At 42.6% G+C, this 27,118-nt stretch overlaps 1 protein-coding gene across 3 annotated transcripts; it reads left to right on the top strand.

Annotated features, from left to right (window-relative positions):
• Positions 1-3,008: 3,008 nt before the first annotated feature.
• On the top strand, positions 3,009-25,179 carry LOC310849145 (solute carrier family 2, facilitated glucose transporter member 5-like). Of its 3 annotated transcripts, none has more exons than XM_083749167.1 (13): positions 3,009-3,453; positions 3,927-4,336; positions 5,981-6,076; positions 7,669-7,823; positions 9,419-9,543; positions 10,713-10,865; positions 10,960-11,085; positions 12,426-12,613; positions 16,550-16,660; positions 19,649-19,750; positions 22,843-22,918; positions 23,816-23,943; positions 24,922-25,179. In XM_083749167.1, the coding sequence occupies exons 1-13, from the start codon at positions 3,300-3,302 to the stop codon at positions 25,093-25,095; spliced, it is 1,998 nt and encodes a 665-aa protein (XP_083605293.1). In that variant the 5' UTR covers positions 3,009-3,299; the 3' UTR covers positions 25,096-25,179. The 3 variants fall into 3 exon arrangements, with proteins under 3 accessions (XP_083605293.1, XP_083605294.1, XP_083605295.1); XM_083749169.1 differs by having other exon boundaries at positions 3,026-3,142; XM_083749168.1 differs by lacking the exon at positions 19,649-19,750.
• Positions 25,180-27,118: the final 1,939 nt, after the last annotated feature.

The following is a 27,118-nucleotide window of genomic DNA, read 5'->3' on the forward strand; positions in this document are numbered from 1 at the left end:
AACTTTCCCAGTAACACCTGAATTGGGAATAACTGGGAAGACCCTGGTCTGTACTCTGGGTGCAGTGGTGGTCTGGATGAATGGATAAATAGGGTCTGGCAAGACAGAAGCTGTGTGGGTGAGTTGTTCCAGGATCTAGAAAGACAGTACGATGCCTGCCTTGGATGGGGTTGAGGTTTTCCTAGAGGAGCAGGTACTTAACTTTTGGGTGTTCTTGGGTCCAGCTCTGTCACTGGAGGTGAAGATGCCCTCAGTAGCCAGGAGTGCCTTTTACTAACTACAGGACATTTATTTATTTATTTTTAAACATTTTTTTATTGCTTTTTTAAAAATACAGAAATACAGAAAAAAGAATAAAGAGTGGTTATAAGAAAAAAAGATATAAATAACAAATTTCCATATTCTTTTTCCATCTAACCTATAGGACTTCCCCACATCCTCCGAACCCTGCGTTCTCTGTCTTATAAAGCATCAGCAATTTGTTAACTTATTTCAAAACTTATTGTAACTTCCATTTTATCATGTTCCCTATTTTCAATTTTACTGTCGCTCAATTCTTATATGTTTTATATTAAACACAATAAAGTTATTTCATTATTTTACCTCTGAATTCTTGTGTCTTAATTTTCATTTCATTAACTTACATTTGCTGAAGCTAGAATTTCCTGAAAGGTGCATTTTTTTTAACATTCATACAGCTTATAGTGTTTTTTCAAATAGTCCTTAAACTTTTCCCAGTCCTCCTCAGTTGTTTCTTCTCCCACGTCTCGGATTCTGCCAGTCATTTCAGCCAGTTCCATATAGTCCATCAACTGCGATTGCCATTCCTCCAGCGTGGGTAAATCTTGTGTCTTCCAGTATTTTGCAATCAGGATCCTTGCTGCTGTGGTAGCATACATGAAAAAGGTTCTGTCCTTCTTAAGCACTCTCTGGTCCACCATGCCCAGAAGGAAGGCCTCTGGTTTTTTAGGTAAGGTAAATCTCAATACCTTTTTTAGTTCATTATGAATCATTTCCCAGAAGGCCTTCACTTTCGGGCAGGTCCACCAGAGATGAAAGAATGTCCCTTCCGCCTCTCCACATTTCCAACATTTGTTGTCAGACAGATGATATATCTTGGCTAACTTGACTGGGGTCATGTACCACCGGTATACCATTTTCATAATATTTTCCTTCAAGGCAGTGCATGCCGTGAATTTCAAACCGGTGTTCCATAACCTTTCCCAGTCTGCAAACATAATGTTATGCCCCACATCCTGAGCCCATTTTATCATAGCGGATTTGACTGTCTCATCCTGTGTATTCCACTTAAGCAGCAAGTTATACATTCTCGAAAGTAGTTTACTTTTTGGTTCTAACAATTCAGTCTCTAGTTTCGATTTTTCCACCTGGAATCCAACTTTTTTATCTATTTTAAATACCTCTTGAATTTGCGCATAGTGCAGCCAATCTCGTACCTTAGTTTTCAATTTCTCCAAGCTTAGCAACCTCCAATTGTCTCCAGTTTTTTCAATTATTTCCCAATATTTAGGCCAATGGGCCTCCATGTTGGGTCTCTTACGTGCCTTGGCCTCCACCGGTGAGAGCCACCTCGGAGTTTTACTCTCCAATAAGTCTTTGTATTTTATCCAGACCCTCCAAATTGCTCTTCTGACAATATGGTTTTTAAACAATTTGTGCACTTTAGCCTTGTCATACCACAGATATGCATGCCACCCAAACGCATTGCCAAACCCTTCCAGATCCAGGACGTCAGTGTTCTCCAATAAAATCCAATCTTTCAACCAGCAGAAGGCTGCAGATTCATAATATAGCCTCAAGTCTGGCAGGGCAAATCCCCCTCTTTCTTTCGCATCAGTTAATATTTTAAACTTTATTCGGGGCTTTTTGCCCTGCCAAACAAACTTAGAAATATCCTTCTGCCACTTTCCAAAACATTCCACCTTGTCCACGATCTGTAGGGCCTGAAACAAAAATAACATTTTCGGCAATACATTCATCTTTACAGCAGCTATTCGGCCTAACAAGGAAAGTTTCAATCTTGACCATATATCCAAGTCTCTTTTAATTTCTGACCAGCATTTCTCATAATTATCTTTAAACAAATTCAAATTTTTGGAGGTCAAGTACACCCCTAGGTATTTTACTTTTTTAACCACATTCAGCTCCGTTTCTTTGGAGAACTCATCTGTTTCTGTAACTGTCAATTTTTTTGCTAAAACCTTGGTTTTTTGCTTATTTAACTTAAACCCCGCCACCCGACCAAAATCAGAAATTAATTCTAACACTCTTTTAGTGCTGGAGACTGGTTCCTGAAGTGTTAATACCAAGTCATCTGCAAATGCTTTCAATTTATATTGTTTCACTCCGACCTCAATTCCCTGGACCAACCGGTCCTTTCTAATCATATTTAGCAACACCTCCAGAACTGAAATGAACAATAGGGGGGATAGAGGGCACCCCTGGCGTGTCCCTTTTTCAATTTTAAACTCCTCTGTCACCACATTGTTTACTATCAATTTAGCTTTTTGTTCTGTGTAGATTGCTTCTATACCATTTTCGAACCCCCGCCCCACTCCCATCCCTTCCAAATTTTTCTTCATAAACATCCAAGAAATATTATCAAAGGCCTTCTCTGCATCAACAAAAATCAAAACCGCTCTGGTGTTCAGATTTGTTTGTAGACTACAGGACATTTAAAGCACATAACTTTTTTAAAAAATCTGGCCGGAAACTCTTGATATTGTTTTGTTTGTAAGGATATATTCATGTATTCAAAAATTAAAATATTAATTATTCTTTTTAAACGCACACAAACACACAAACCATATTGGCTTTTAAATCAGTGAAGGAGAAACTATTGTAGAGTAAACCATTGTAATATATGTGAGTGGTTCCAAGAGCCTTCAACAATTGGGGGCTGGAATATGAAACATGGAGCATGGAATATGGAACATTGTCTGGCATGACAACAGAAGCATTCTAAAAACAGTTATTTTGAAATGTGAAATGCTGGAAGCTAAATGAAACACAGCATTTGCCTAAAACATTTTCAAATGTTTCCTGGGAATTATATTGGAGTCCAAAGGATGACCCTGCAAGAAAGGTCAATGTTGTTATCCTCACGTTGCAGAAGGAAGAAGTAAGGCTGCGAAAGAATGTGGTCACACTATGGAAATTCTGTGCAGGGGACTTCCCTATTCAGTCAGCTCACCACAATGCTAGCTCCATCATGCCAGCAACCAACCCATATTAAATTGCTGTGACAATGCGATTCTAAACCAGACTTGTAAGCAGCGATGATCTCAGAACCCAATTGTCAACAGCTTCCTGGAACCTTCTGGCCTCCTTCCTCTGATTGGCTCTCACAACACAGAGTTCTGAGAGCTTTACTTCAGAATAAAAGAAGCCTTGACTCAATACTCCACTCCTCGCCAGTAAGAGAAAGCTACAGTAAGTCCATGTGTTCTTTGCCTGTTCATCCTCTTCATTCATGTCCTGCATAAGACGAGGAGGCTGCCTACAGTTACATTCCATATCTATCCAGTTCAGTGGCTATTTAAATGGTGTCACAATCTAGGAGTCCAAGGTGAAGATGGAATTCCATCAAAGAAAAGGAAGGAAGTATCCAGCTTCTGCTTGATCATTTTCCACATTTGGACTTTAGCTAACCTAATCTAGCACAAAAATTAGCTACCGCCTCACGCCAACAGATGACATAATCACTCCTGCTCTGAAAACAAATCCTTGAATTCCAATGCTTGTGCCTCCGGCCCCCCTACAATCCAGTTGATCTCTGAAGGATAAAATCCCAGGCATGACTGTTAGACATACTAACTAAATGGAAGAGCCTCAAAACTTATGGATCTGTATCTGTGAAAGAAATGGTAGGTCCAAATGAAAAGAACTCTCTTACTTCTTGACAGGTGAGCCTTCTTTCTGGGCTCCTACACAAGAAACTATGGATGAAATAGAGGAGGTAGACAATGAAACAATCAACACCCAGATGAGTTCGGAGAAAACAACCAACCTCCGGGTGAGTTCGGAGGAAACAACCAACACCCGGGTGAGTTCAGAGGAAACAGCCAACATCCGGGTGTGTTCAGAGGAAACAGCCAACACCTGGGTGAGTTCGAAGGAAACAACCAACACCTGGGTTAGTTTGGAGGGAACAACCAACACCCGGGTGAGATCGGAGGAAAAAACCAACACCCGGGTGAGATCGGAGGAAACAACCAATACCCGGATGAGTTCGGAGGGAACAACCAACACCTGGGTGAGTTTGGAGGGAACAACCAACACCCAGGTGAGTTTGGAGGAAACACCCAAGACACAGGTGAGTCCTATCGATCCAAACTGATGTGTAAATGTTTTCCAGATTCTTCTAGGTAGAACAACTCATAATACATTTGGTTTGAATTAGGCATTCTTAGGGTAGTCCCAATGTAGAAAGGAAAGATATTATGGGTTGTTCTAAATCTATATGATTAATATGTTAGTTTGGTATAATAAAAACAATTGATAAAATAATTTAGCATACCAGCTGGGTTTGAAGCCTGTTAAACTTAGTTACATGACCTGGTTCCCTAGCACAAAATACTGTTTTAAAGGCACATTCTCCATCTGCCAGATTTAGGCAGCTGCATGCTTCATCTGCATAAGATCATTCCCTAAATGTTGCCTGTTTTAGATCTGATTCTTGCCCTTATTCGCATTGTATTTATGAATATTTCCAGGAATGTGGTTGTGGGGATTTAGTAAAATCCTGTGATGGATAAATTTATTTCTTGGGAGGATTAAGTTCAAAACTGAACCTCTCCCCACCCCTTGAGTAGTTTCAGTGTGATGGGCCAAAACTGGTAAGATGGCAGCTGGGTTTGGGGGCAAGTTCCAGGGCCCCATGGAATTTACAACCCTCATTTCATGGCTGGTATTGAAGTTATTAACGACATCAGTGATATCTTGTAGCTGGGGCCTGTGACGGGTTTTCATCTCCTGATTGGACTGTAAGATTCCAGTTTCCCAACTCTTGGATTGGTTGTGGAATGAAATGGGTACTAGAAATTAACTGTTAATATGCTGAACATGACTTGGTTTATTTCCAACAAGGCACCAGAAACAATGTGCTCTCTGTATTAAGATGGAGAAGGAATATGTGGCAGGAGTAGTTAGAAGTACATCCATCACAGCTGCAGCAGGGAGTGCTAGTGTGCTCTGCCCACTAGCTGGATGAGGAAGTGGTGGGAGCCAACCACCCAAGATACCCTCCAGGGAGGGCACAGAAGAAGACAACTTAGATCCCAGATCCTGGTGGTGTGACACTGAAGAGCAGTCTGCAGAAGGGATGAGGTGGAAGGTGCTAGAAGAAGGAGGTTTGAGCGATCAAAGGGGGGTCAGGACAGGAGAAGAAGGCCCTTCCAGGACAGGGGGAGAGGCTGAGAGTCACAGTGTGTGAGCAGACTCAGAGAGGTGTCAGAGGTTGACCCTGCTACACAACAGCAGGACAGTCCCAGTCCTGCTGGCTCTCCTCCCACTCTGACACCCCTCTCAAGGAAAGTCCGACACATTGCTGAGTAACAGGTCAGACAGGCCCAGAGGAGGAGCTCAGCCTCTCTACATAGCCTCTGTCTGCTTGGAAGGGATCCAGACTGATAGGCTAGAGGGGGATAGGCAGAGCTAGTAGTCAGTTTCAGCTATGTCTTTGCTGGATTAAGGCAAATCAGAGGACTCTGCTGTGTGCCTTCTGTGTGTGTGCCTGCCCTGTGATTGACCTGGCTCCCTGACAGCTCCTTGACACCCTGTCACCCTGCTTTCCATGCACTGAGCGTGGACATCAGAAAAGAAGCACATACACTGTCAGGAAACTGAACTGCACAGATAGTTTACTCATGATCTCGTGGAACATCTACACATGAGCAGCTGTTCTCATGTATCTGACCTTGTGCAGTTTCATCACAGTACCTGCTTATCCTTCCTGCAGGAGTCGTCAAAGCTGCTTATTTGGGTCTCAGTTGCTTCCTGCCTCCTATCACAGTGTGATGGTTACAACATGTGGCTACTCTACTCTCCAACTGTGGTAAGATGGTGCTGCAGTGTAGCTGGGTTATTAAAGCAGCAGTTATTATAGGGCTTTTATACGGTTGAGGACCACATTCCACCTAGGGTAATTTGAGGGGGGCACATATTGTCAGTAGGGATGGAAGGATCTGCCTGTTTTGGTTCTCTTGGTTTCTCACACACCCCAGTCTTAAATTTGGTTCCCCACATTTCTGTAGCAAGATGCTTATTTTCTGTTTAAAAATCTTCATGAATTTCCAGGCTGGTCATTTGTGCCTTTTTAGGGTCAGATAAGCATGGAATGCAATGATTTGGTGTTTACACAGTGTAGCATGAGCGTTGCAAAACACAAGAAACACAAGAATCAAATTATTCATTGGCACATTGATATATAATCCTATATAGACTTCTGCAATTACTATTGGAAAAATACATGGAACATCTAAGGCAAGAATCTAATGTCAAAATTTCCATATCAGTCGTGACCCTCTTGGGCACGCATGTGGCATGTGAATATGCACACACATGGATGCACAGTGAGAACGCACAGCATCTCTTCCACTTCACCCCATTTCCTTTCTAACTGCTGCACAATAATGTAACAACAACAACAATTTTATCATTTATACCCCACCCATCTTGCTGGGTTGTAAACACCACTGAATTTGTTTGTGTTGCAGCTGATCCATAATTCATAAACTACACCCATTTTGAGTCTTAGCATTTTTAAAAAAAAAATCTTAAGTTTTGCAAAAGGGGTTTGTTATGTTACTAATGCAAGCTGCTTCACAAGCAGGTACCCCAAATATGCCTGAATTATTGAGAAGTTTGATAAATGACAGAATGACATAAAGGTGGGGACAGCGTTTGTGATTTCTGGGACATCGCAGATGCTCACCTTGTGCAAGAAACTAACTTTTTAACTGTGAATGAGGCAGAGTCATTCCTCATTCCGACACTCCCACTGTCCATCCAGCACTGGCTGCAGCTCCCTGCCAAAAAAACATAGGACAAAAGTCTTAAAGGATCTACACTGGCTCCCAGTACGTTTCCGAGCACAATTCAAAGTGTTGGTGCTGACCTTTAAAGCCTTCAGGGGCCTTGGCCGTGTATACCTGAAGGAGCATCTCCACCCCCATCACTCAGCTCTGAGGGCCTTCTGGCAGTTCCTCACTGCAAGAAGTGAAGCTGCAGGGAACCAGGCAGAGGGCCTTCTTGGCAGAGGCACCCTCCCTGTGGAATGCCCTCCCATCAGATGACAAGGAGATAAAGGACTATACAACTTTTAGAAGACATCTGAAGGCAGCCATGTATCAGGAAGTTTTTAGTGTTTGATGTCTTACGGTACTTTAGTTTGTTGGCTGCTGCCCAGAGTGGCTGAGGTAACCCATTCAGATGGGCAGCATATTGATGATGATGATGATGATGATGATGATGATGATGGAAGCTTCCTCATAGTGAGTCAGGCCATTGGTAAATCTAGCTCAACAGTGTTCACACTAACTAGTCATGACTCTTCAGGGTTTCAGCCAGGTCTCAGCCTCTCAGCTTTTGCTGCCATGCACTCTGCAGAAAGGTCCTAATGTTAAATGTTATGTGCTTCTCTCCTAGTTCCTGCATGACTTGTATAACACAACTCTGTTGGAAGAGCTTGGAACTAGAGTAGATTCTAAGCGGGTCCTGGCCACTATCCCTGTGGCTTTATTTCCATTCGGAGCTATCTGTGGGTCCTTTCCTGTCGCTTGGCTGATGGATAGATTTGGCAGGTATAGATATAACCCTTTAAGTGGTGAACTGCATTTCCTAGCATGCTGAGGGGATGAGGGGATGCGTGGTTGCTGCTGACCTACATCCCCCAGTAACATCTAATAAAAGATAAAATGCCATCAACTTTGTTAGTTTCATTCCACCTGCCCAAGGCATTCGACCAAATGGAATGGGATTTCAGAGAAAGGCAAAGGGGATGATGTCAGATAATTTTTATCTTTCACTAAACATTTCATGGACTGTTGTATGGCAGGGAGGGACAAAGTCCTGGAATCTTATCTGATCACTTTTAGCTAGCTAATTGAACTTTGGTTTAGGGTGGTGGGAACATGCTCTCCAAATGCATTATAATCCTACAGACACAAATTTAGTTGAAACCACATTGGTAGGTTTATCTTTCACTACACTAACACTACAGACAGAGCAATATTTAAGTATTCTTATTATTAAAAGGAAGTAGATTGCACACAAATTGGATAATTGAGATTTTGGAAAGGGTAAACATTTTATCCTGGATTTGCATATCTTAAGAGTCACCTTTAGGGTATTTACCCAATCTAAATTATTTAACCAGTTCCCCACTAAAAGAACAGCATCCATTGAATTCCCCATATTGTGCATTTGTTCATTTGTTTCTAGGCTTTTGCTGTATTACTTGATAATAGAGGTATAGCCTGCTTTTGTCTGGTTAGCTTCACAATATAGTTTAATTTATCCAAGCACTTTTTAAACTGTTCTGTATAGGTAAAATATCTTCACCCAAGCCTCTTTAGATTCATAAATAAATGTTTCAAAAAGCTTTTGCCAAGCAGCCAAAATTTAGGGTGATATATCCACAGGAAGAACTTGGAAAAGCTACAACTTAGGCAATGTAACAACTTAGGCAGACAATATATATATTTACAGAAACATTTTTCTCAGTATGGCAAGGTCAAAGGAAGTCAACCTTTCAAAATCGCTTTTCATTATTATTATTATTTTTAACCAGTGGGACAAAGCTGTCCAGAGATTATAGGAGCCCTGCTAGAAATAGTTTCTTTAGGCTCATGGTTCCCCAAACTTCCAAATATTGGAAGCTTTTATATCTACGTGGGACTCTTAAGTACCATTGGAACTAGAGTCTGAATCTTGGGTGGGATATTGAAAACCCTTAAAGTTGATTTTGATTAATTTATTTTAGCCCTGCTATGTCCATTCAGTTCCTGGTGTAAATAAGGTGGTGTATCTAAAGCATCTGCTAGCATCAGGACCATGTCGTAATCAGCATTTAAGTTAGCCAGATGTTCCTTACTTTTTATTATGATGCTTTTAATATTTGGTTAGTTTTTAAGAGCCTCCTCTAATGGTTCCAGGTCCAATACAAAAAGAAGGGAGACCCTGTTTAGACATGCTTGAGATGTTTTGTGTGTCCCAGTCATTTACTCTCAAAATATCAGTAGAGTTCTCCCGATTTGAGAGATGGAATGAGTGATGTGACCTCCCAAATTCAGTCCAAACAGTTGAAGTAGGAAGCACCATAACTCCTCCCCCCTCTTTTGATAGTACCTTATAGTCATTGGCATCTCCTCCCTCAACCCCGCCTGTTTTTTTCCAGGAAAGGTGCTTTGATGATAGCTGACATTTTGTACATTATTTGTTCTGTACTATTGGGTCTCTCACACTTGATAAGAACCTATGGATACAGCCTCTTTATCAATTTCTGCTTTGGATTATGTTCAGGTAAGTCAGAGTCCCGAATTTATTGGCTTGCCTTTTTGCAAAAAGAAATCATCCTGAAACGCACAAGATTCATCTGAGCTGATTTCAGGGACCGACTGGATGATGGGCGGGGGGCACCAGCCAGGGAACCCCCAAGGGAAACCTCAGAGGAGGAAGTCTCAGAACCTGGGGATTGGTGGTGGGACACTGAGGAGAGGTCAGAGGGAGAAGAGTGGGAGGAGTTGTTGGATGCGGTAGGGGCAACAGAATTTAGTGAGCAGGGAGAGCCTGTGACAAGGAGCAATTCAGACTCAGATGCTGAAGCAGAGTGCGGGCAAGAGGCTGCAGAAGAATCCTGGGAGCCTGTCTTACTGTGACAAACTCCCCTCTCCCTTAGTCTCCAAGGACATGAAGAACAATGTGTGGGGTGGATTAGATTAGAGATTAGATCCCAAAGATCTGGGATGTGGTAATTATACTAATCTACTCCAGTGGGAGGCAAATATTGCTGATTTATATTTTCCATCCACCCATGCCAACATATTCAACAGTAAACGATGTTGAGAATCGCAGTCAAAATATCATTTGTGGAGTGTCAGGTTGGCTACTTTTCTTCTAACTTTTCTCTACCATCGCAATTAGTTTAAATGAATATATTTAATTCCAGTTCTGGAAGATGAACAATCTCTGGCTTTGGCAAGCAGCTAGGGAAGAAATCTATTAAGTTAAGAGGCAGTGGCTGAGAAGACCTCTCTACAAGCCTTTGTGGGGCTCAGTTTGGTTTAAGTTACAACTGGGCAACATCTTGGTGTCTATGGCGTCAAACGCTCTGGCTTTTGGCAACCAGCCAGAGGGAGAAATCTCCAAAGTTAAGAAGTAGTCACTGAGAACACCTCTTTCTGTAACTTTGTGGGACCTGAAATGGTGGGGAGCTACAACTGGGCAACAGCTCTGTAACTATGATGTCAAATATCATCTCTCCATGTAACTTGATCCAGTAACCTCTCATGCAAATTGTGAAGGACAGCATGACATTTTGCAGAAGTCTGTGGGGGACCTCTTAAATTCATAAGGAGTTAAGTGCATGACTCATTGTGGCCTTCTGAACCACGCAGAGTTCTCTATATATGTTTCTGTACACCGTGTCACAAGCTCATTGTAAATTATATTTTGATTTATCACCTAACCAGGAATAACCTTCTGTGTTGTCTCCATATACCTTGGGGAAATCTCCCCTATTCACCTGAGGGGACGCATAATGATGATGCACAGTCTGTTTTCTTCTTTTGGTGTTCTGTTGGCTCAGATACTTTCTCTCCCAGAAATTATTGGGACCCGAAAAGGTAATTAAGAGAAATTCATCCTTTGACTTACAGCTTTTCAGAGGTTCCACCTCAGTGTTTTCACGTTATCAGTCACTCTTATTTTCTTTCACAGGTTTACCAATTCTGACAAGCATTTCTGTGGTCATGCCATTGCTTCAGGTCTTTCTACTGCCCTTACTTCCTGAAAGTCCTAGGTATCTCTTCATTCAGAAGGAGGATGAAAACAATGCAATAAAAGGTACTGGGACCTCTAGGTATGTGCACCATAAAGAGCTGTGATATCCCTTCAGGCTGAAAAGACCTCAGGCACCTTTGGCCTGTTGCATAATTCAATCTAGGATTATCAGATCATTTATGTTGATAATCCTCTCATTAATAGAGGGTCATTAACAGCCTTTCATAACAATGCACATAAAACTGATATATAAATGTACTTTCCTTTCACACAACCTATTTAGGGTATAATAATAATAATAATAATAATAATAATAATAATAATAATAATAATAATAATTTATTATGCATACCCCAACCACCTGTCTGTTAAACATTAAAAGCTTCCCTAAACAGGGCTGCCTTCAGTTGTCTTTTAAAAGTAAACTAGTTGTTTATTGCCTTGACATCTGATGGGAGGGCGTTCCACAGGGCAGGTGCCACTACCAAGAAGGCCCTCTGCTGGGTTCCCTGTAACTTGGCTTCTCACAGCGAGGCAACCACCAGAAGGCGCTCGGAGCTGGACCTCAGTGTCTGGGCAGAACGATAGGGGTGGAGATGCTTCTTCAGGTATACTGGACTGAGTCAATGGTCTTTCAAAGGCTACTTGCAATGATGGCAGTAGTGTCAGAGTCAGTATACCTCTGAATAAAAGTTGCTGAGTATCATGAGTGGAAGAATGTGGCTTCAAGCTACAAGAAATGAAATTCCGAATTAAACGTTTGGAAAAACTTTCTGACAGCAAGAGCTGTTCGGCAGTGGAACAGACTCCCACGAGAGGTTGTGGGCTCTCTTGCCTTGGAGGTTTTTAAGCAGAGGCTGGATGGCCATTGGTCATGGATGCTGTAAACATGATGATCCAGCTGGAGTGATTCAGTGCACTATGTTTAGGCTCTAGAATAGAAACATAGTCTGCTTGTTTTTTAAATCAAGTTTTCAAAATTGCATGGGGATGTGTTCTGGGGTAGGTGGAGTGGGGGCATCGTCTTTGTGTTGATTGTCTCCAGTAATGTAAAAGGAAGGAGCTAATATCCTTTGTGGCATGTATGGAAGTATTAAAAACAAGAGGAATTCTAGGAACAATGAAATTAACAAAAAATACTACACACATGATGTTGTGTAATAGTTGCAACAATTACAAATACAAAAAGTATCCCAATACAATTTCCTCAAATACCACAAATTTTTATTAAGAGATTCCCAAGATTGCTTCTTTATGGTTCTGAATTACTCCCAAGCGTTCCAGAGAGATTAAACCCTCCAGACTTCCCCTTTCCAACTTCCTTTCAATCAATCTGCTTATTTATTTATTTTAGAAGTCACCCCTTTCGAAGTCTAATCCTCTCTGCCTCTGTTCACACCCAGTACTGAAGAATCTGCGAGACACTAGCGACGTGGAAGATGAGATAGAAGAGCTCCAGCTGGAGGACATAATTGAGAAAGACGAAAAGAACATGGATTCACTTAAGCTAATGATGACCCCAAGCCTAAAATGGCATGTCATCCGCATCTTCGTCTTGATGGGTGGAGAGCAGCTTGATGGCCTCAATGCAGTAAGGAAAGCAATATCCCAAGTTGTTAGGAGGTTCAACCATGTAAAATGAGAATGTATTTCACAAAAAGGTTCAGAAGCACCAATTGTCACTGCTTGTCTCTGGGAATGGTCCATGTTGATGTACTCAGAGGCCTGCTCTGTTTTCTAGATTCTATTTCAGGGATCAAGACTATCTAACCACCCTTAAGGGGAGGCCTGTGGCACACCTGGTGTTGGTGAATCCCAGTTCCAATCAACTCTAGACAGCATGGCCAGTGATATATATTCTGACAACACCCAGGGTGCCTCAAGGTTTCCATCTTCACCCTAGTGGATGTCAGGGACTGACTGGATGAGGAGGAGTGGTGGAAACCACCTGACCAAGAGCCCCCCTCCCCCAGGGAAATGCAGAGGAAGAGAATTTAGATCTGGGATCCTGGTGGTGAACAAATGGACACACCTTAGAGGAGGGGAAGAGCTGGGGAGTACTGGAGACTGGGAGCTTGGAGGAGGAGGAAGAGGAAGAAACAGGCAAGTGCCGCAGCACAGAGCTAAGACAGGAATCAGACTTAGCAGTTTCATCACAGAGCCACCCTGACAGATTTTCTGCTGACAGCCTGTGTGTCCCTACTCCCAGAAAAATGCATCTATTGCATGTTACTGAACACAGAGCCAGGCGGAAATAGAGAGGGTCCCTTGGGGCTCACCGTAGACAGAGGGAGGGGCCTGACACAGAGGGATAGGGAGTGAAGTGGGAGATACAAGCCAGTCTGAGCAACTGCTTCAACTAGACAGTAGTAATCTCAGAAGTCTCCATGTGTTCTCTGTTCTGCTTCCTTAATTAAAAAAAAAAAAAACTAACTGTAAGTGAGCTGTGTGTCACTGTCTTTCTCTGCTCTGTGAATGACCTGACAGTGTATCAACTGGGAAGATGGCATTGCCTAGGATAGAGGCAGACTATGGTCTTTCAGATTTCAGTGGCACCCCGTGCAAGGTCAAAATTCACCACCACTACCCGCCTCTTGTTTTCCATTCTGTGAATGCACTACTTCATAGTAATGCCCTCCTCAGCTCAGTACCCGGTGAGGAGGAACTCTGCCTCTGCCTAAAACTGTATAGATTTCACAGGTACAGACCACTAAAGACGTCAGGATAATGTAGAATGAGGCATCACACAGTTAGACAGATTGGAATGATTCCTTTAAGTTTCTGAAATGTTAATGGTCTGGCATCTAATGTGAGATAATATGATTCCCACGTATCAGATTAACGTATGGATTGGAATGCAATGATCTTTCAGGTTCTGCACTTGTTGAAATTTTGCAATATGTTTCTCAGCTCAGAAAATGTACCAGGTGTTTAAATATGCATCAAAAAAGGAATATTTGTGCAGAAACGTCTGGTTTCCAAATTAATGCAGAAATAGTACAGAACAGATTTGTTAATGAACACACGTGAAGTTAAAATGGGTGGCAAATGAACTGATATGTCCATTATTTGACACAACACCACCATGTTCTGCATTTTCCTGTTTCAATTCATTTTCTCAGCTTGAAGGAAGAAAGGAAAATCAACATGATTATGTTATAGAATTATGGAATTGTGGAGTTGGATGAGGTTCCGAAGGTCATCATCCCCCTGCAATGCAAGAGTCATGGCTAAAGAATCCCTGAGAAACGACTACCCAATTCCTGCTTTGAAAGTTCCAATGAAGGGAACTACTACCTTCAGAAATACTGTTCCACAGTCAAACAGCACTTACCATCAGAAAGTTCTTCCTAAGAATAAAATAATAGAATTGTAGGGTTGTTAGGGTCCCAGAGAGTCATTTAGTCCAACACACTGCAATCTCAACGAAAGAATCCATGACGGATGGCATCCATGTTTAATCAAAACCCCCCTTTTGTCTTCAAATATCTAAAGAGCTGTCACATCTAAGGGGGAGCAAGCTTGTTTTCCACTACTCCAGAGGGTAATACAAATAACTCATGTTAATAGCTGCTTACCTCAGGGCTCCAAGGGGTAGGCCTTTGCTGTCTGGCATAGCCATGCCACCAACACCGGGGGCGGTGGGAGCGGTAGCATGGTTTGTGCTGCCAGAAGGGGGTCAATTAAGCTTCATGTCCAGTTGCATGAATATGAAGTGACAGGGCCCCAGGTCAAGGGCCAGTCGGGAGGGTCCAGAAGCCTTGGGCATGTGTGGAGTGATGCTTGGGCTCTGGTATTTTTACCCAAATACTCCCAACCTACCTTCCATGCTCCAAGTCATGGATTTCTTCACAAGTGTACATATCCTTTACATATAATGCTACTTCTCGTTCCTTCCTGTTCATTAGTTCATACCCCTCAATTACTATATTCCAACCATGAGTCTCATCCCATTAGGTTTCAGAAATGCCTATTATATGATATTTGCCTTCCTGTTTTAAGAGCTCAAGTTCATCTTGTTTCTTTCCCATGCTCTGTGAATTAGTATAAAGAAAACTGAATCAACAAATAATTCTTTCCAGCTGCTTCCGCACCCTGTGTATTAGGAGAGCCCAGTAATACTGTTCCAGTTCCCTGTACATCAATGTCATGTAACAATCTTTGAGAATTCTTGGGCAGCAGATTAGGTCCTTGCAAACTGCAGGTGGACAAACATTGTACCCGTCTTCAAAAAGGGAAAAAAATAAGGCACAGGTAACTACTGACTAGTCAGCTTGAGGTTGATACCAGGAAAGGCCCTAGAACATTTAATTAGATGGCCAGTGTGTGAATACTTAGAAATGGGTGCTGTGATGACTAAGATCTAGCATGGGTTTCTAAAAAAAAAAAGAAGGCATGCCGGACAATCTCAATACTTTATACAGAGAGAGTTGCAAATTGGTGGATCAGTGGAAAGCTGGGGACATAGTATATCTTGATTTCAGTATGGCTTTTGACAGAGTCCCCCGTGATATTCTTGTGGACAAGCTGGTAAAATGTGGGCTGGATGAGGCCACTTTTAGGTGGACTTGTAGCTGCTTACAGATAGGTAGCCGTGTTGGTCTGCCATAGTCAAAACAAAAAAAATTCCTTCCAGTAGCACCTTAAAGACCAACTAAGTCAGTTCTTGGTATGAGCTTTCGTGTGCATGCACACTTCTTCAGATACACAGTGTATCTGAAGAAGTGTGCATGCACACGAAAGCTCATACCAAGAACTGACTTAGTTGGTCTTTAAGGTGCTACTGGAAGGAATTTTTTTTGTTGTAGCTGCTTGACAGACTAATCCCAAAGAGTGCTCACCAATGGTTCCTCATCATCCTGGAAAATAGTGACAAGTAAGACTTGTTTCTGATGGTAAGAGCTGTTGACAGTGGAATGGGCTCTCTTGGGAGATGGTGGACTCTCCTTCCTTGGAGGTTTTTAAACAGAGGTTGGATGGCCACCTGTTAAGAATGCTTTATCTGAGACTCCTATATTGCAGGTCGTTGGGCTACATGACCCTGGAAGTCCTTTCTCAATCTGCAGTTCTATGATTCTATGTCATATATTTGTTTTACTCTGCTTTTTGGGCAATGATGCAGTTCAGGGGATACCTAGTTAACATCAACACTTTAGACTTAGATTTTGCAAAGGAGGAAAACCAAGTCAGGAGTCTCTTCTCTTTGGTCCCTTCCAACGCTACAGTTTTAGGATTTGATGTTGAATTATTTTCCATCTTTGTCAGTCACTAAAATTAAGTCAAGCATGGCAGGCATATGTCGAAAACGACAACTCTGAAGCACAGGACTTGCTACTTGTGTTGAGTCAATTATACAGAGGAACCTAAATTAAAGGACTTCTGGGTTAAGAGCAGCTGGCATCCAGAAAAGAACAACAGCAACCAAAATAACCAGAAAATGAACTCTAGGATTTCTCAGAATCCCAGGTCACCATCATGTGCTTCTTCCCCTCACCTAACACTTTTTATTGTGATGGTCTGATTTCAGGCATACTATTATAAAGAGAGAATCATCTCGCCTACAAAGTCAGATATTGCGGAAATACATCTACTTTTGATAATCGGAAGCACTGTTTATTCCTGTGCAATTGCGTTATCGGTAAGTCTCCTCTACCTTTCCTCTCACTTTCTAAGTCTTGAAAATCACTCTTCTTCAATAGACTGGTCCTCACTGCAACATTCTATATCTTTTCTGCCATATTATTTTCTGTGCAGCAGCTCTCCCACTCTCCCCAAAACCTGGGAATTGTAGTTTTATGGGGTTTTCTAACTATTCTTCCTAAGACAGGCATGTCCAAAGTCCGTTTCGGGGGTCTAATCTGGCCCGCCGGTCAGTTTAATCTGGCCCCTGTGAAAGGTTATTTCCTGAGATAAAATCCTAAAAAAAGCTCAACAGCTTCAATCCTAAAGAAAGGTCAACAACTTTGGTTGGCCCTTTGGTCATCCCTCACACATGTTCACTTCATCAAATCTGGCCCTCTTTGAAAAAAGTTTGGACACCCCAGTTCTAAGAGAAGCCCTTAGATTTAAACAGATTGCATGGCTCCATGCTTTACTTGGAACTGTCCCAAGGGTTTTTTTAAAAAAATACTTTGCATGTGCGTGTGTTAGAAGAAGCAAGAGCTCCTGTCTTTATGTACTTTGTTCTGCTGCATTAACTATTTCATCAATGTACTCTAAGGGGAATTGCCTTTTTTAGCCTAAATGGCCTACTGTATGGAGAAGATATAATAATAATAATAATAATAATAATAATAATAATAATAATAATAATAATAGTTTTTATTTATAACCCACCCTCCCCAGCCAAGGTGGAGCTCAGGGAGGCTAACAAGCAATAATAAAAACAAGTTGAATGAATACAACTTAAAAACAAGATTAAAATACAACATTAAAACATTAAAACATTAAAATACTAAAATGCAGCCTCATCACAGGAGGAGAAAGGAAAAAGAAAAAAGAAAGAGGGGGAGGGAATCAAATTGGCTCCAAGCCAAAGGCCAGGCAGAACCACTGTGTCCTACAGGCCCTGCGGAAAGAAATCAGATCCTGCAGGGCCCAGGTCTCATGAGGCAGAGCGTCCTACCAGGCCGGAGCCAGTGTTGAAAAGGCCCTGGCTCTGGTTGAAGCTAATCTAAATTCCTTAGGGCCTGGGACCACTAGGGTGTTGCTATTTGAGGCTCTCCATGGGGCATACCGGGAGAGGCGGTCCCATAGGTACAAGGGTCATAGGCTGTGAAGGGCTTTAAAGGTCAAAACCTTTTTTGGCTTTGATATATCACCCCTATCTTACTATCATAGAACTACAATTCCTAAAAGTCCTCTAGAAAAGGGAATTTATATTAGACCAGTTTAAGTCTGTGATACAGATGTATCCAAGTGGCTACAACTCTATACATCTGGAGTAGCCAACAAGCTGCTCTCTAGATGCTGTTGGAATACAACAAGTGCTTTATTTCTATGAAAAAGGTGTTGGTACACACCATGCCCCCTATCTCTCCCACCTCCACCCGGCCGCCATTTGCATGCTTTCCTGCTTGCTCCCTCCCCCTTTGCCTGAGACTACTTCTGCCACTGCCACTGCCACTGCCACCACTTCCTGCAGTGGCAGGCACAGACTCCCAGAGGCGCTTTGTCCTCCTACTTCACCGTTTCCCACAGTGGCACTTTGGCGCGACCACTTTTACGATCATCAAAGCGTACCTGGCAATCATAAAAATGTTGCGCCAAAGCACCTCTGCTATGGTGAGACCTTCTTACGATTGCCAGGCACCTTCCTGGAAGGCGTTTTGGCAACTTTTCAACTTTAGTCAGGCCACACCTGGAATACTGTGTCCAGTTCCGGGCATCACAATTTAAGAAAGATGTTGACGAGCTGGAACGTGTGCAGAGGATGGCAACTAGGATGGTCAAGGGTCTAGAAGCCAAGCCGTGTAAGGAACAGTTGAAGGAGCTGGGTATGTATAGCCTGGAAAAGAGGAGACTGAAGGGAGATATGATAGCCATCTTCAAGTATCAGAAGGTAGGAGCAAACTTGTTTCTACCTACTTTGGAAGGTAGGACTCAAACCAATGGCTTAAAGTTGCAGGAAAGGAGATTCCAACCAGACAAACAATTTTTTCTTCTTCTGACAGTAAGAGCTGTTTGATAGTGGAACAGTCTCCCTCAGGAGATTGTGGACTCTCCTTCCTTGGAGGTTTTTAAGCAGAGGTTGGCTGGTCACCTGCCAAGGAAGCTTTAGCTGAGATTCCTGCATTGCAGGGGGTTAGACTGGATGACCCTGGGGTCCCTTCCAACTCGTAGATTCTGTGATTCTATGATTATAACTGTAAAAGGGTCTCACGTCGGGAAGTGGTGGCAGCAGGATGGTGGGAGAAGAGGTGGTACATACAGCCTCAAAAAAAGCCCTGAAGACAACTTACACCATTCCTTACTATTGGCCCCGATAGCTAGGGTCGATAGGAGTTGTAATCTCACTACACATGAAAGGTATTTTGTTGGCCAAACATGCTACATATACTTACCTGGGATCAGAAGGGCTTATCTCTGAGTGGATATGTAAAGGATTGCATTTTAAGTCTTAGCTTCAGGTCCTTTTTCATTTAAGAGCCTTGACCCCCGACTGTGGTTGTCTAGACACAAATTCAGTATGCCACACTTCAAAAGCTGCTGTTCATGTATGCAATCATTCTCAGTGAAGGGTGTGAATAAGCCCCAAGTAACTCTGTCTTAAAAAAAAATTAGCAACTGTTTACTGTTTTGCCCTATGCTGCCTCTGCTTTGATTTGTAATTCAGGTTCTGGGCAAAACTGTCCAAAACAAAGCTCTCCCATTACCCATTTGCTATAACAGGGAACAAAAAAAAAATCAGATGCCAATTTTCCTCTTTTGACCAAAATTATGAAAATTTATGGAACAGGAGCCCCTCCAGAGTGAATGAAGCCTGTTTTTCGACTACAGCTCCCATCATCACTAGCTAGCAGGACCAGTGGTCCCAAACCAGCTGGAGGCCCTAGTTTTGGAAACACTGTTTTAATGTACTGTTGTAACGCCTAGGGTCTCTCTTTCTTGTCTCTATATTCTCTAGATGTATCTGGCTGATTCTAAGGGGCACAAGTTTCTGCTTCTCATTGGCTCTGGGATCTGCATCGTGACCTGTATCATGTTAACCATGTCACTGGATTTAATGGTTTGTAGTTGGTAGATTTCGAGCTGAGAATCATTAAATAGTTTGTTGTTTGGCCCTGTCCCCCCTCCATCTTTAATCTGTATCATGCAAAAGCTCCAAACCCAATGTTTAAGTTGGCTGTAGATGTGACAGGACAGTTCTTTAAGAATAATAAAAACAAGGCATATGAACGGAGGCATGGACATCCTTCTGATTGGTACATCTGTAGAAGGAGACTTGAGAGAAAAGTTGCATTGGACTTTTAACCTTCAGCTGAATTTTGTACAAAGTCTTTAAGTGAATGAATAAGAACATAGTTTCCCATTGACAGATGTTTCCTCTGAAAGTTACACAAATGTTAGATTCAGAGGCAAGAGAGGCCTCCTTCATTCTATGGGTCAACAGTCAGTGTGGTGTAGTGGTTATGAGCGATAGACTCGTAATCTGGGGAACCGGGTTTGCATCTCTGCTTCTCCACATGCAGCTGCTGGGTGACCTTGGGCCAGTCACACTTCTTTGAAGTCTCTCAGCCCCACTCACCTCACAGAGTGTTTGTTGTGGGGGAGGATGTTAGCCGCTTTGAGACTCCTTTGGGTAGTAATAAAGCGGGATATAAAATCCAACAGTTCTATGGAACAAACAGTGGTAACTGGAAATATGGGAGCTTACCTCACAAATGTCCCGTTTCGAACGAGACATCCCAGATTGACTCTAGTTTCACTAGAACGTGGGACCCAAAGACACAGGTTTTTTTGGTCCCACACTGTGGTGCGAGTCAGTTGACTCGCAGCAGAGTGTGGGACAAAAGAACAGAACGGCCGATGTACTTATGGAAGCTGGTGCCACACTTCTGGGATTTAACCCAACAGGGACCCAAAGAGTGCAAAACCAAAAGGGACATATCCTTTGGTTGCACATTCTTTTGTTTCCACACCTTCACTGGCTGTCCCCCACCCCACCCCCTGGCACTGCTGGTATGCAAGCGGGCAGCAGGTGGCAGGATGGTGGGGGTCTGTATGTGTCCCAAATTGCCCTCCCAAAATGTGGAGGGGGTGGAAAGTAGTATGTGTGACAGCCCTTCAGGTGTTGCTGCATTCCTATTCCCATTAGTCTCAATCAAGCATGGCCAATGGTTAGGAATGTTGTATGGCAAGGTCCTGAACCCTCCCTGATTGCAGAATAAAGACACTTGACACCAGAATTTAGGGTAATGGGCTGAAAAAGGCCACAACTTTATTGGTTACTGAATGTGAGTGGTTTTGGCTTAGGCATTGGAACCAATGACTATATCTGACTCCTGCCCACCTGCAGGGAGTCTAATAAGAGTTAACCACCGATAGGAGGAGCCCTGTTGATGCACATCAACTAGGAATTTCCCCAGGGTCACCGATAGGGGTCGTGCTATTGGACACGCCCCCCCCATATTCCTTTAATGGAATACCCTTGAAATACGAGGGGTAGGTGATAGCCGCCACCTCCCACCCAATACTCCAATGCCTTACCACCAAATCTTACAAAGTTGTGAGGATTTGCTACAAAGTAGGCGAAAAGCCAAGTGGCTGGTGCCAATTTGCCAAGTGGAAAAAATTCCTACCAGGCCCCTTCAACAGGCAACCAACTGAGGTCCATAGCAAGGTCAAAGGATAAGGACCTAACCTTAGGGAGGGAGGGAGAACTGCGCAAACAGGAGCGAGGTAAAATAGAGCGAGAGCCTGGCCGCGGCTTGTTTAAAGGGGTTAAGCCATGCCCCCCTTGGCCGAACAGACTGGCTGATATAAAATGATGCAGCCAGGAGCTCCCTGTGACTCAGAACTACCTAAGCCCCACCTGCATGGGTCGGGCTCATGATCTGCCCACAACGTCGACTCCCTGCAAGGGGAATCGGCTTTGCAAACTGTGGTCCAACAAAATATGGAGGGCACCACGAGGACTCCACCTGGAAATTTCACCAGCGGCTTGTTCACATTTAAGCTTGATCTCACCTACAATCCAAGAATTGCAGAGCTGGAGGGGCCACAAGGGTTATCTAGTCCAACCCCTTGGAATGAGGAATCTTTTGCCCATTGGGGAATCCATGTTACCTCCATTAGAATTTGGCCTCCTTACTATGCACACAGGCAGATTTTCAGTTGGAGCTGAAGACCAAATCTGACTGTTTTCATTTGTACCAGTAGGTGTTGCCTTTTGCCTTGTCCCCCATCTTCCAGTAGATTCAAATTTAATATTTCACAAAAAGTGAAACAACATGTGTTAAGGAATCAGTTGAGCAGTAGACATGCCTTTTTAAATAAACTGTGTCCAAAGCACACATCCAGGAATTCCCAAGTCAATATAACCTTTGCATGGTCACCTTTTATTTTATTTTCAATCTTAAAATAAAAAATAGGCAAAATAGGCATTTCCTGTTCTAACACAGGAAGATGGTTCTGGTGGAAATCAATAGAGTCATATAATTTGAAATCAGCAGGAAAGCATTAATCAGGAAAATCTGGAGAAATACAGTGGGACCTCTGGTTATGAACTTAATTCGTTCCGGAGGTCCGTTCTTAACCTTGAAACTGTTCTTAACCTGAAGTACCACTTTGGCTAATGGGGCCTCCCACTGTTGCCGCACCGCCACCGCGCGATTTCTGTTCTCATCCTGAGGTAAAGTTCTTAACCCGAGGTACTACTTCAGGGTTAGCAGAGTCTGTAACCCGAAGTGTTTGTAACCGGAGGTACCACTGTAATTGTTTTTCTGTATTTAATTCTTGTTGTTGTTTTAAAACATAAGAAGACAAAAATATACTGCTGCAGAGATTTTCAAAAATAGGCACTACCCAAAATAAAACTGGCACCATGATGGTGCAAGGTGCATGGGAAAGATAGTCAGAATGGATGCTTCATCTCATAGGTAAAAAGAGAGAGGAAATGTGCCCATTATCTTAAGTTTTTCAAAACTTATTCGATTCACCTTGAATTGGTGGGCGAGGGGGGAGGGAATCCAGATGTTCAGGGATGAAACTCATGGAAAATGAGCTGGTGGACAATCCTACCTTAATTGGAACACAAACATTTCAAATGCACATTAAACTCAGCTGTAGACAATAAACACAACCTGCTTTCTCCAACAGAAATATATCCCACACTTGGTGCTTGTAAGAAAAGTTTTGGAAAACATATTCATCTTTGGACATGGTATAGGGTCAGGTAAGTGCTTAGATGATATTATTATTATTATTTGTTGTTGTTGTTGTTTAGTCGTTTAGTCGTGTCCGACTCTTCGTGACCCCATGGACCAGAGCATGCCAGGCACTCCTGTCTTCCACTGCATCCTGCAGTTTAGTCAAACTCATGCTGGTAGCTTCAAGAACACTGTCCAGCCATCTCGTCCTCTGTCGTCCCCTTCTCCTTGTGCCCTCCATCTTTCCCAACATCAGGGTCTTTTCCAGGGAGTCTTCTCTTCTCATGAGGTGGCCGAATTATTATTATTATTATTATTATTATTATTATTATTATTATTATTATTATTATTACACCACCCTTCACCCATAGATCTCAAGGTGGTACACAAGAGAAAAATACAAGATAAAAACAACATAATATGCACAACATATGTTAAACACATTTAAAAGGCTATAGGATGTTAATCAGCCAAAGGCCTCATTGAAGAGGAATGTTTTTTTCCCTGGAAGCTAGAACTTGGGTGTCATTCTTCAAGAAACATTTCCACTTTCAGTGTTCCAACATAGGTTACTTATATTTTTAAGTTCAATGTTCAGGAATGCATGGAGGCTCTGAATACTGAATATTACTGCAAAAGCTGAAAAATGCAGGTTATACATAGTTCCATTAACAAGTTGTTTCAAAACCTGTGCAATCCAGGGAAAGCATTCGGTCAGGAGACAAAAGTGCTAAGTGACTAACAATGCTGTAAAGGCAGATATGGTGCTTGCTGTGCTAGAAGGACAGGTTTGCTTATTTATGGTCTTTGCGTTGTGTTCTTTAGATGATATGAAAGATATGAATACAGTAGATAATCTAGTGAGTCAAATAAAATAAAATAAAAGTGGTATTCAATGCCCTAAATCATTTCTGTCTACCAAGGTTCTATTTCATCTGTAATTGTGGTAGAGCTGTTCCTTCAGTCATCCCGGGCCTCAGCATTTGCGATTGCAGGATTTGTGCATTGGCTCAGTAGGTTTCTTATAGAATTCATATTCTTTTACATTGAGGTGAGTCGTTTTGAATTTCCGTTTGGTCGTAAGTGCGGTAAAAAAAAGCTCAGCCCCTTATCGCACCATTATTGTTTCCCCAAACCCACAAATGAAGCCATACCCTTGAACTTATTTATTTGCCATTATTTCTACCCTTCCCCCAATCCAGCCAGTGTGTTTTGTTAAAGTTGAATGTTAAATCATCTCAGGAATCTGCATATTTTCCAATCAGGTTCAGTGCAGTGATGGGGAAACTCTGCCCTTCCAGATGTTGCTGGACTGCACCTCCCAACATCCCTTGGTACACCATCCTGAGATCATCATTATCATCATCATCCCCTGCCCATCTGACTGGGCTGCCCCAGCCACTCTGGGTGGCTGGTATATTAATTGAATTAATAATAATATCCATACGAACACCAGCACCTTCCGCTCTGCCACAAATTGTTTAGTCATGGGAAAGAGATATATTCTGCTGGAAGTGGCACAGAGTGGCTGGGGAAACCCAGATGGGTGGTGTATAAATAATAAAATTATTTATTTAAGGAGTGCAACTCTGCAGATGCTTCTCCAGCGGAGGACCTGCCTGTAATCTCTGCCTGCATTATTGACCCACAGAGTCAAACTCTTTCATGCGCTCTTTCAGTGTCCCAGACAAAGCCCATGGTGCCTCCTAAGACAAGAAAGCCATAGCTGGCTTCTTTGGGTGGAATTGCCGATGGACTTATAGCAAGCAAGCAAGCAGGAAGGAGCCAACCCTGAATGCGCACAATAACGTAGAGCAAAACAGAGATAGGTCAACCTGGGTTAGGTGGGTGGGGAGCTGGTCCAAAATGCACCACTGATCTTAAACTGCCACTTGTGGCAAATTTCTGGAGGTCTGGTCTTGAGCTCCTTGAAGGGTAAACTCCAAAAGAATATGTGTGTGACAAATAAATAACCAAGATTCTGTTTCTTTCTTTCCTTCCTTCTGCCCCTTTTTTGTTCCATCTCTAGGCAAGTATGGGAGCCTATATCTTCCTTCTCTTCTGGCCTGTCTCTGTAGCTACCTTTTTCGTTATCTTCAGGATTATACCAGAAACAAAAATGAAGGCCTTTGTACAGATCAGGAGATCCATGCTGATCCTGAAGCCAAGGAAGAAAAATACCAAGAAGAGGAACATCAAGTAAAAACTCAGGAACCATCCTATGCAGTTTATTTCATTGTTTGTGTATATATTAAATAGCTTTTTTAAATAAATGAAATTATTCAAAGAGCTGTTACTGTTATTCTTCCACTGTCTGAAACTGTAATCATTTTGATAAATAATGATGATAGTAGTCTGTGCTTTATTTAAAGAAAAATTTAGTCAAGGTGGTGGGGGAAATGAAAAGACAAGACAGTTCTGAGATGAAGGACTCACTGCTTAAAGTGTTTAGACAATTATAGAGGTGAAACTAAAGGTAAATATTTTCTAGACTGAGAGCAGCTGACATCCAAGTTTAAGAGCAGAATTTAAAAGCAGAAAGAGAACTGACCAGATTCTTCAAGGGCTCAGAACTCTGCCAGTTCTTCAATTCATCTAATAATTTTCATTATGTTTGTCTGATTTCAGGCTGCTATTATATGGAGAGACTCTATTGGTTGACAGGGCCAAAACTGGAGATAGTTCAGCTGGGTTTGATAAGCTTTACCATTATTTATGGGACACTGGTGGCGCTGTGGGTTAAACCACAGAGCCTAGGACTTGCTGATCAGAAGGTCCGCAGTTTGAATCCCCATGACGGGGTGAGCTCCCGTTGCTCGGTCCCTGCTCCTGCCAACCTAGCAGTTCGAAAGCATGTCAAAGTGCAAGTAGATAAATAGGTACCGCTCCGGCGGGAAGGTAAACGGCGTTTCTATGCGCTGCTCTGGTTCGCCAGAAGTAGCTTAGTCATGCTGGCCACATGACCCGGAAGCTGTACACCGGCTCCCTCGGCCAATAAAGCGAGATGAGCGCCACAACCCCAGAGTCGGTCACGACTGGACCTAATGGCCAGGGGTTCCTTTACCTTTACTTTACCATTATTTATTGCTCTACAACTGCATTGGCAGTAAATCTCCTCCACCTTTTCCTCTTTCACCTCCTAAGTTTTGAAAAATCATTCTCCTTCAAAAGACCAGTCTTTTATAGACCAGTATGTAAACCCCCCCCCACACAGTGTACAATTTAAAACAACAAATAAACAGTGCAATAAAAATTGGTGGTTTCAAATGCACAACTCACAAGCCATTACGTTACATATAAGAAAAATAGACATCCAGAAGTAAAGGCCTTACAAAGTGAGGCTGCCTATAACACTGCCTGTTACCTTCTGAAGAACTTTGGAGCATCAGTGTAATGTGAACATTGGGTTAAATTGCACAGTCTTTGAGCTCATTTTTGAGTTAGCACATCTCTTCACACAGCTGGATGTTCTGAGATAAGAGGCCAGGTGCACTGGGTTACCATAGCAACAGAGCAGAGGTCAAGTGTATGACTTTGCCAAGTCAATTCACTCTCCCGTTGGTTGGTTCCTTACTTGCCTTTTCTCCAAATTAATCCCCTGCTCCAGTATTGAGCTGTTTTCTTTTGGAGCAGTTACTTTGGCAGCTGTTTCATTGTGGTTGGCGCTTTTCTGCACGATTTCTGACTCTACAATATTGTTTTCATGCTGTGGTGGCCTTGCTCCACAGGTTTGTCTAATGGCCTTATGATATTGGCAGTTTTAATGTCAATCCCTTCCTAGTAATCCCTAACAGAGTGAATTCACCTTTTCTACAACTGCCACATATTGGGACAACATTTTCATTGAGCTGTCCACCATGACCCCAAATGCTTTTCCATGGTCAGTCACAGACTCTGATGAGTTCGGCCCCTGTGTGTGTACATCAGTGTTTCCCAAACTTGCGTCTCTAGCTGTTTTTGGACTACAACTCCCAACATCCCTAGCTAGCAGGAGCAGTGGTCAGGGAAGATGGAAATTGTAGTCCCAAAACAGCTGGAGAACCATGTTTGGGAAATACTGGGGTATATATTAAATTAGATGGGGAAATTGCCCCAATATGCATCATTTATACAGTGGTGCCCCGCAAGACGAATGCCTCACAAAACGAAAAACGCGCAAGACGAAAGGGTTTTTCGGTTTTGCGTCGCTTCGCTAGACGAATTTCCTTATGGGCTTGCGAGTTTTT

The sequence above is a fragment of the Podarcis gaigeae genome, assembly GCF_964106915.1.
Source record: "Podarcis gaigeae genome assembly, chromosome: 7".
Taxonomy (NCBI): Eukaryota; Metazoa; Chordata; class Lepidosauria; order Squamata; family Lacertidae; genus Podarcis; species Podarcis gaigeae.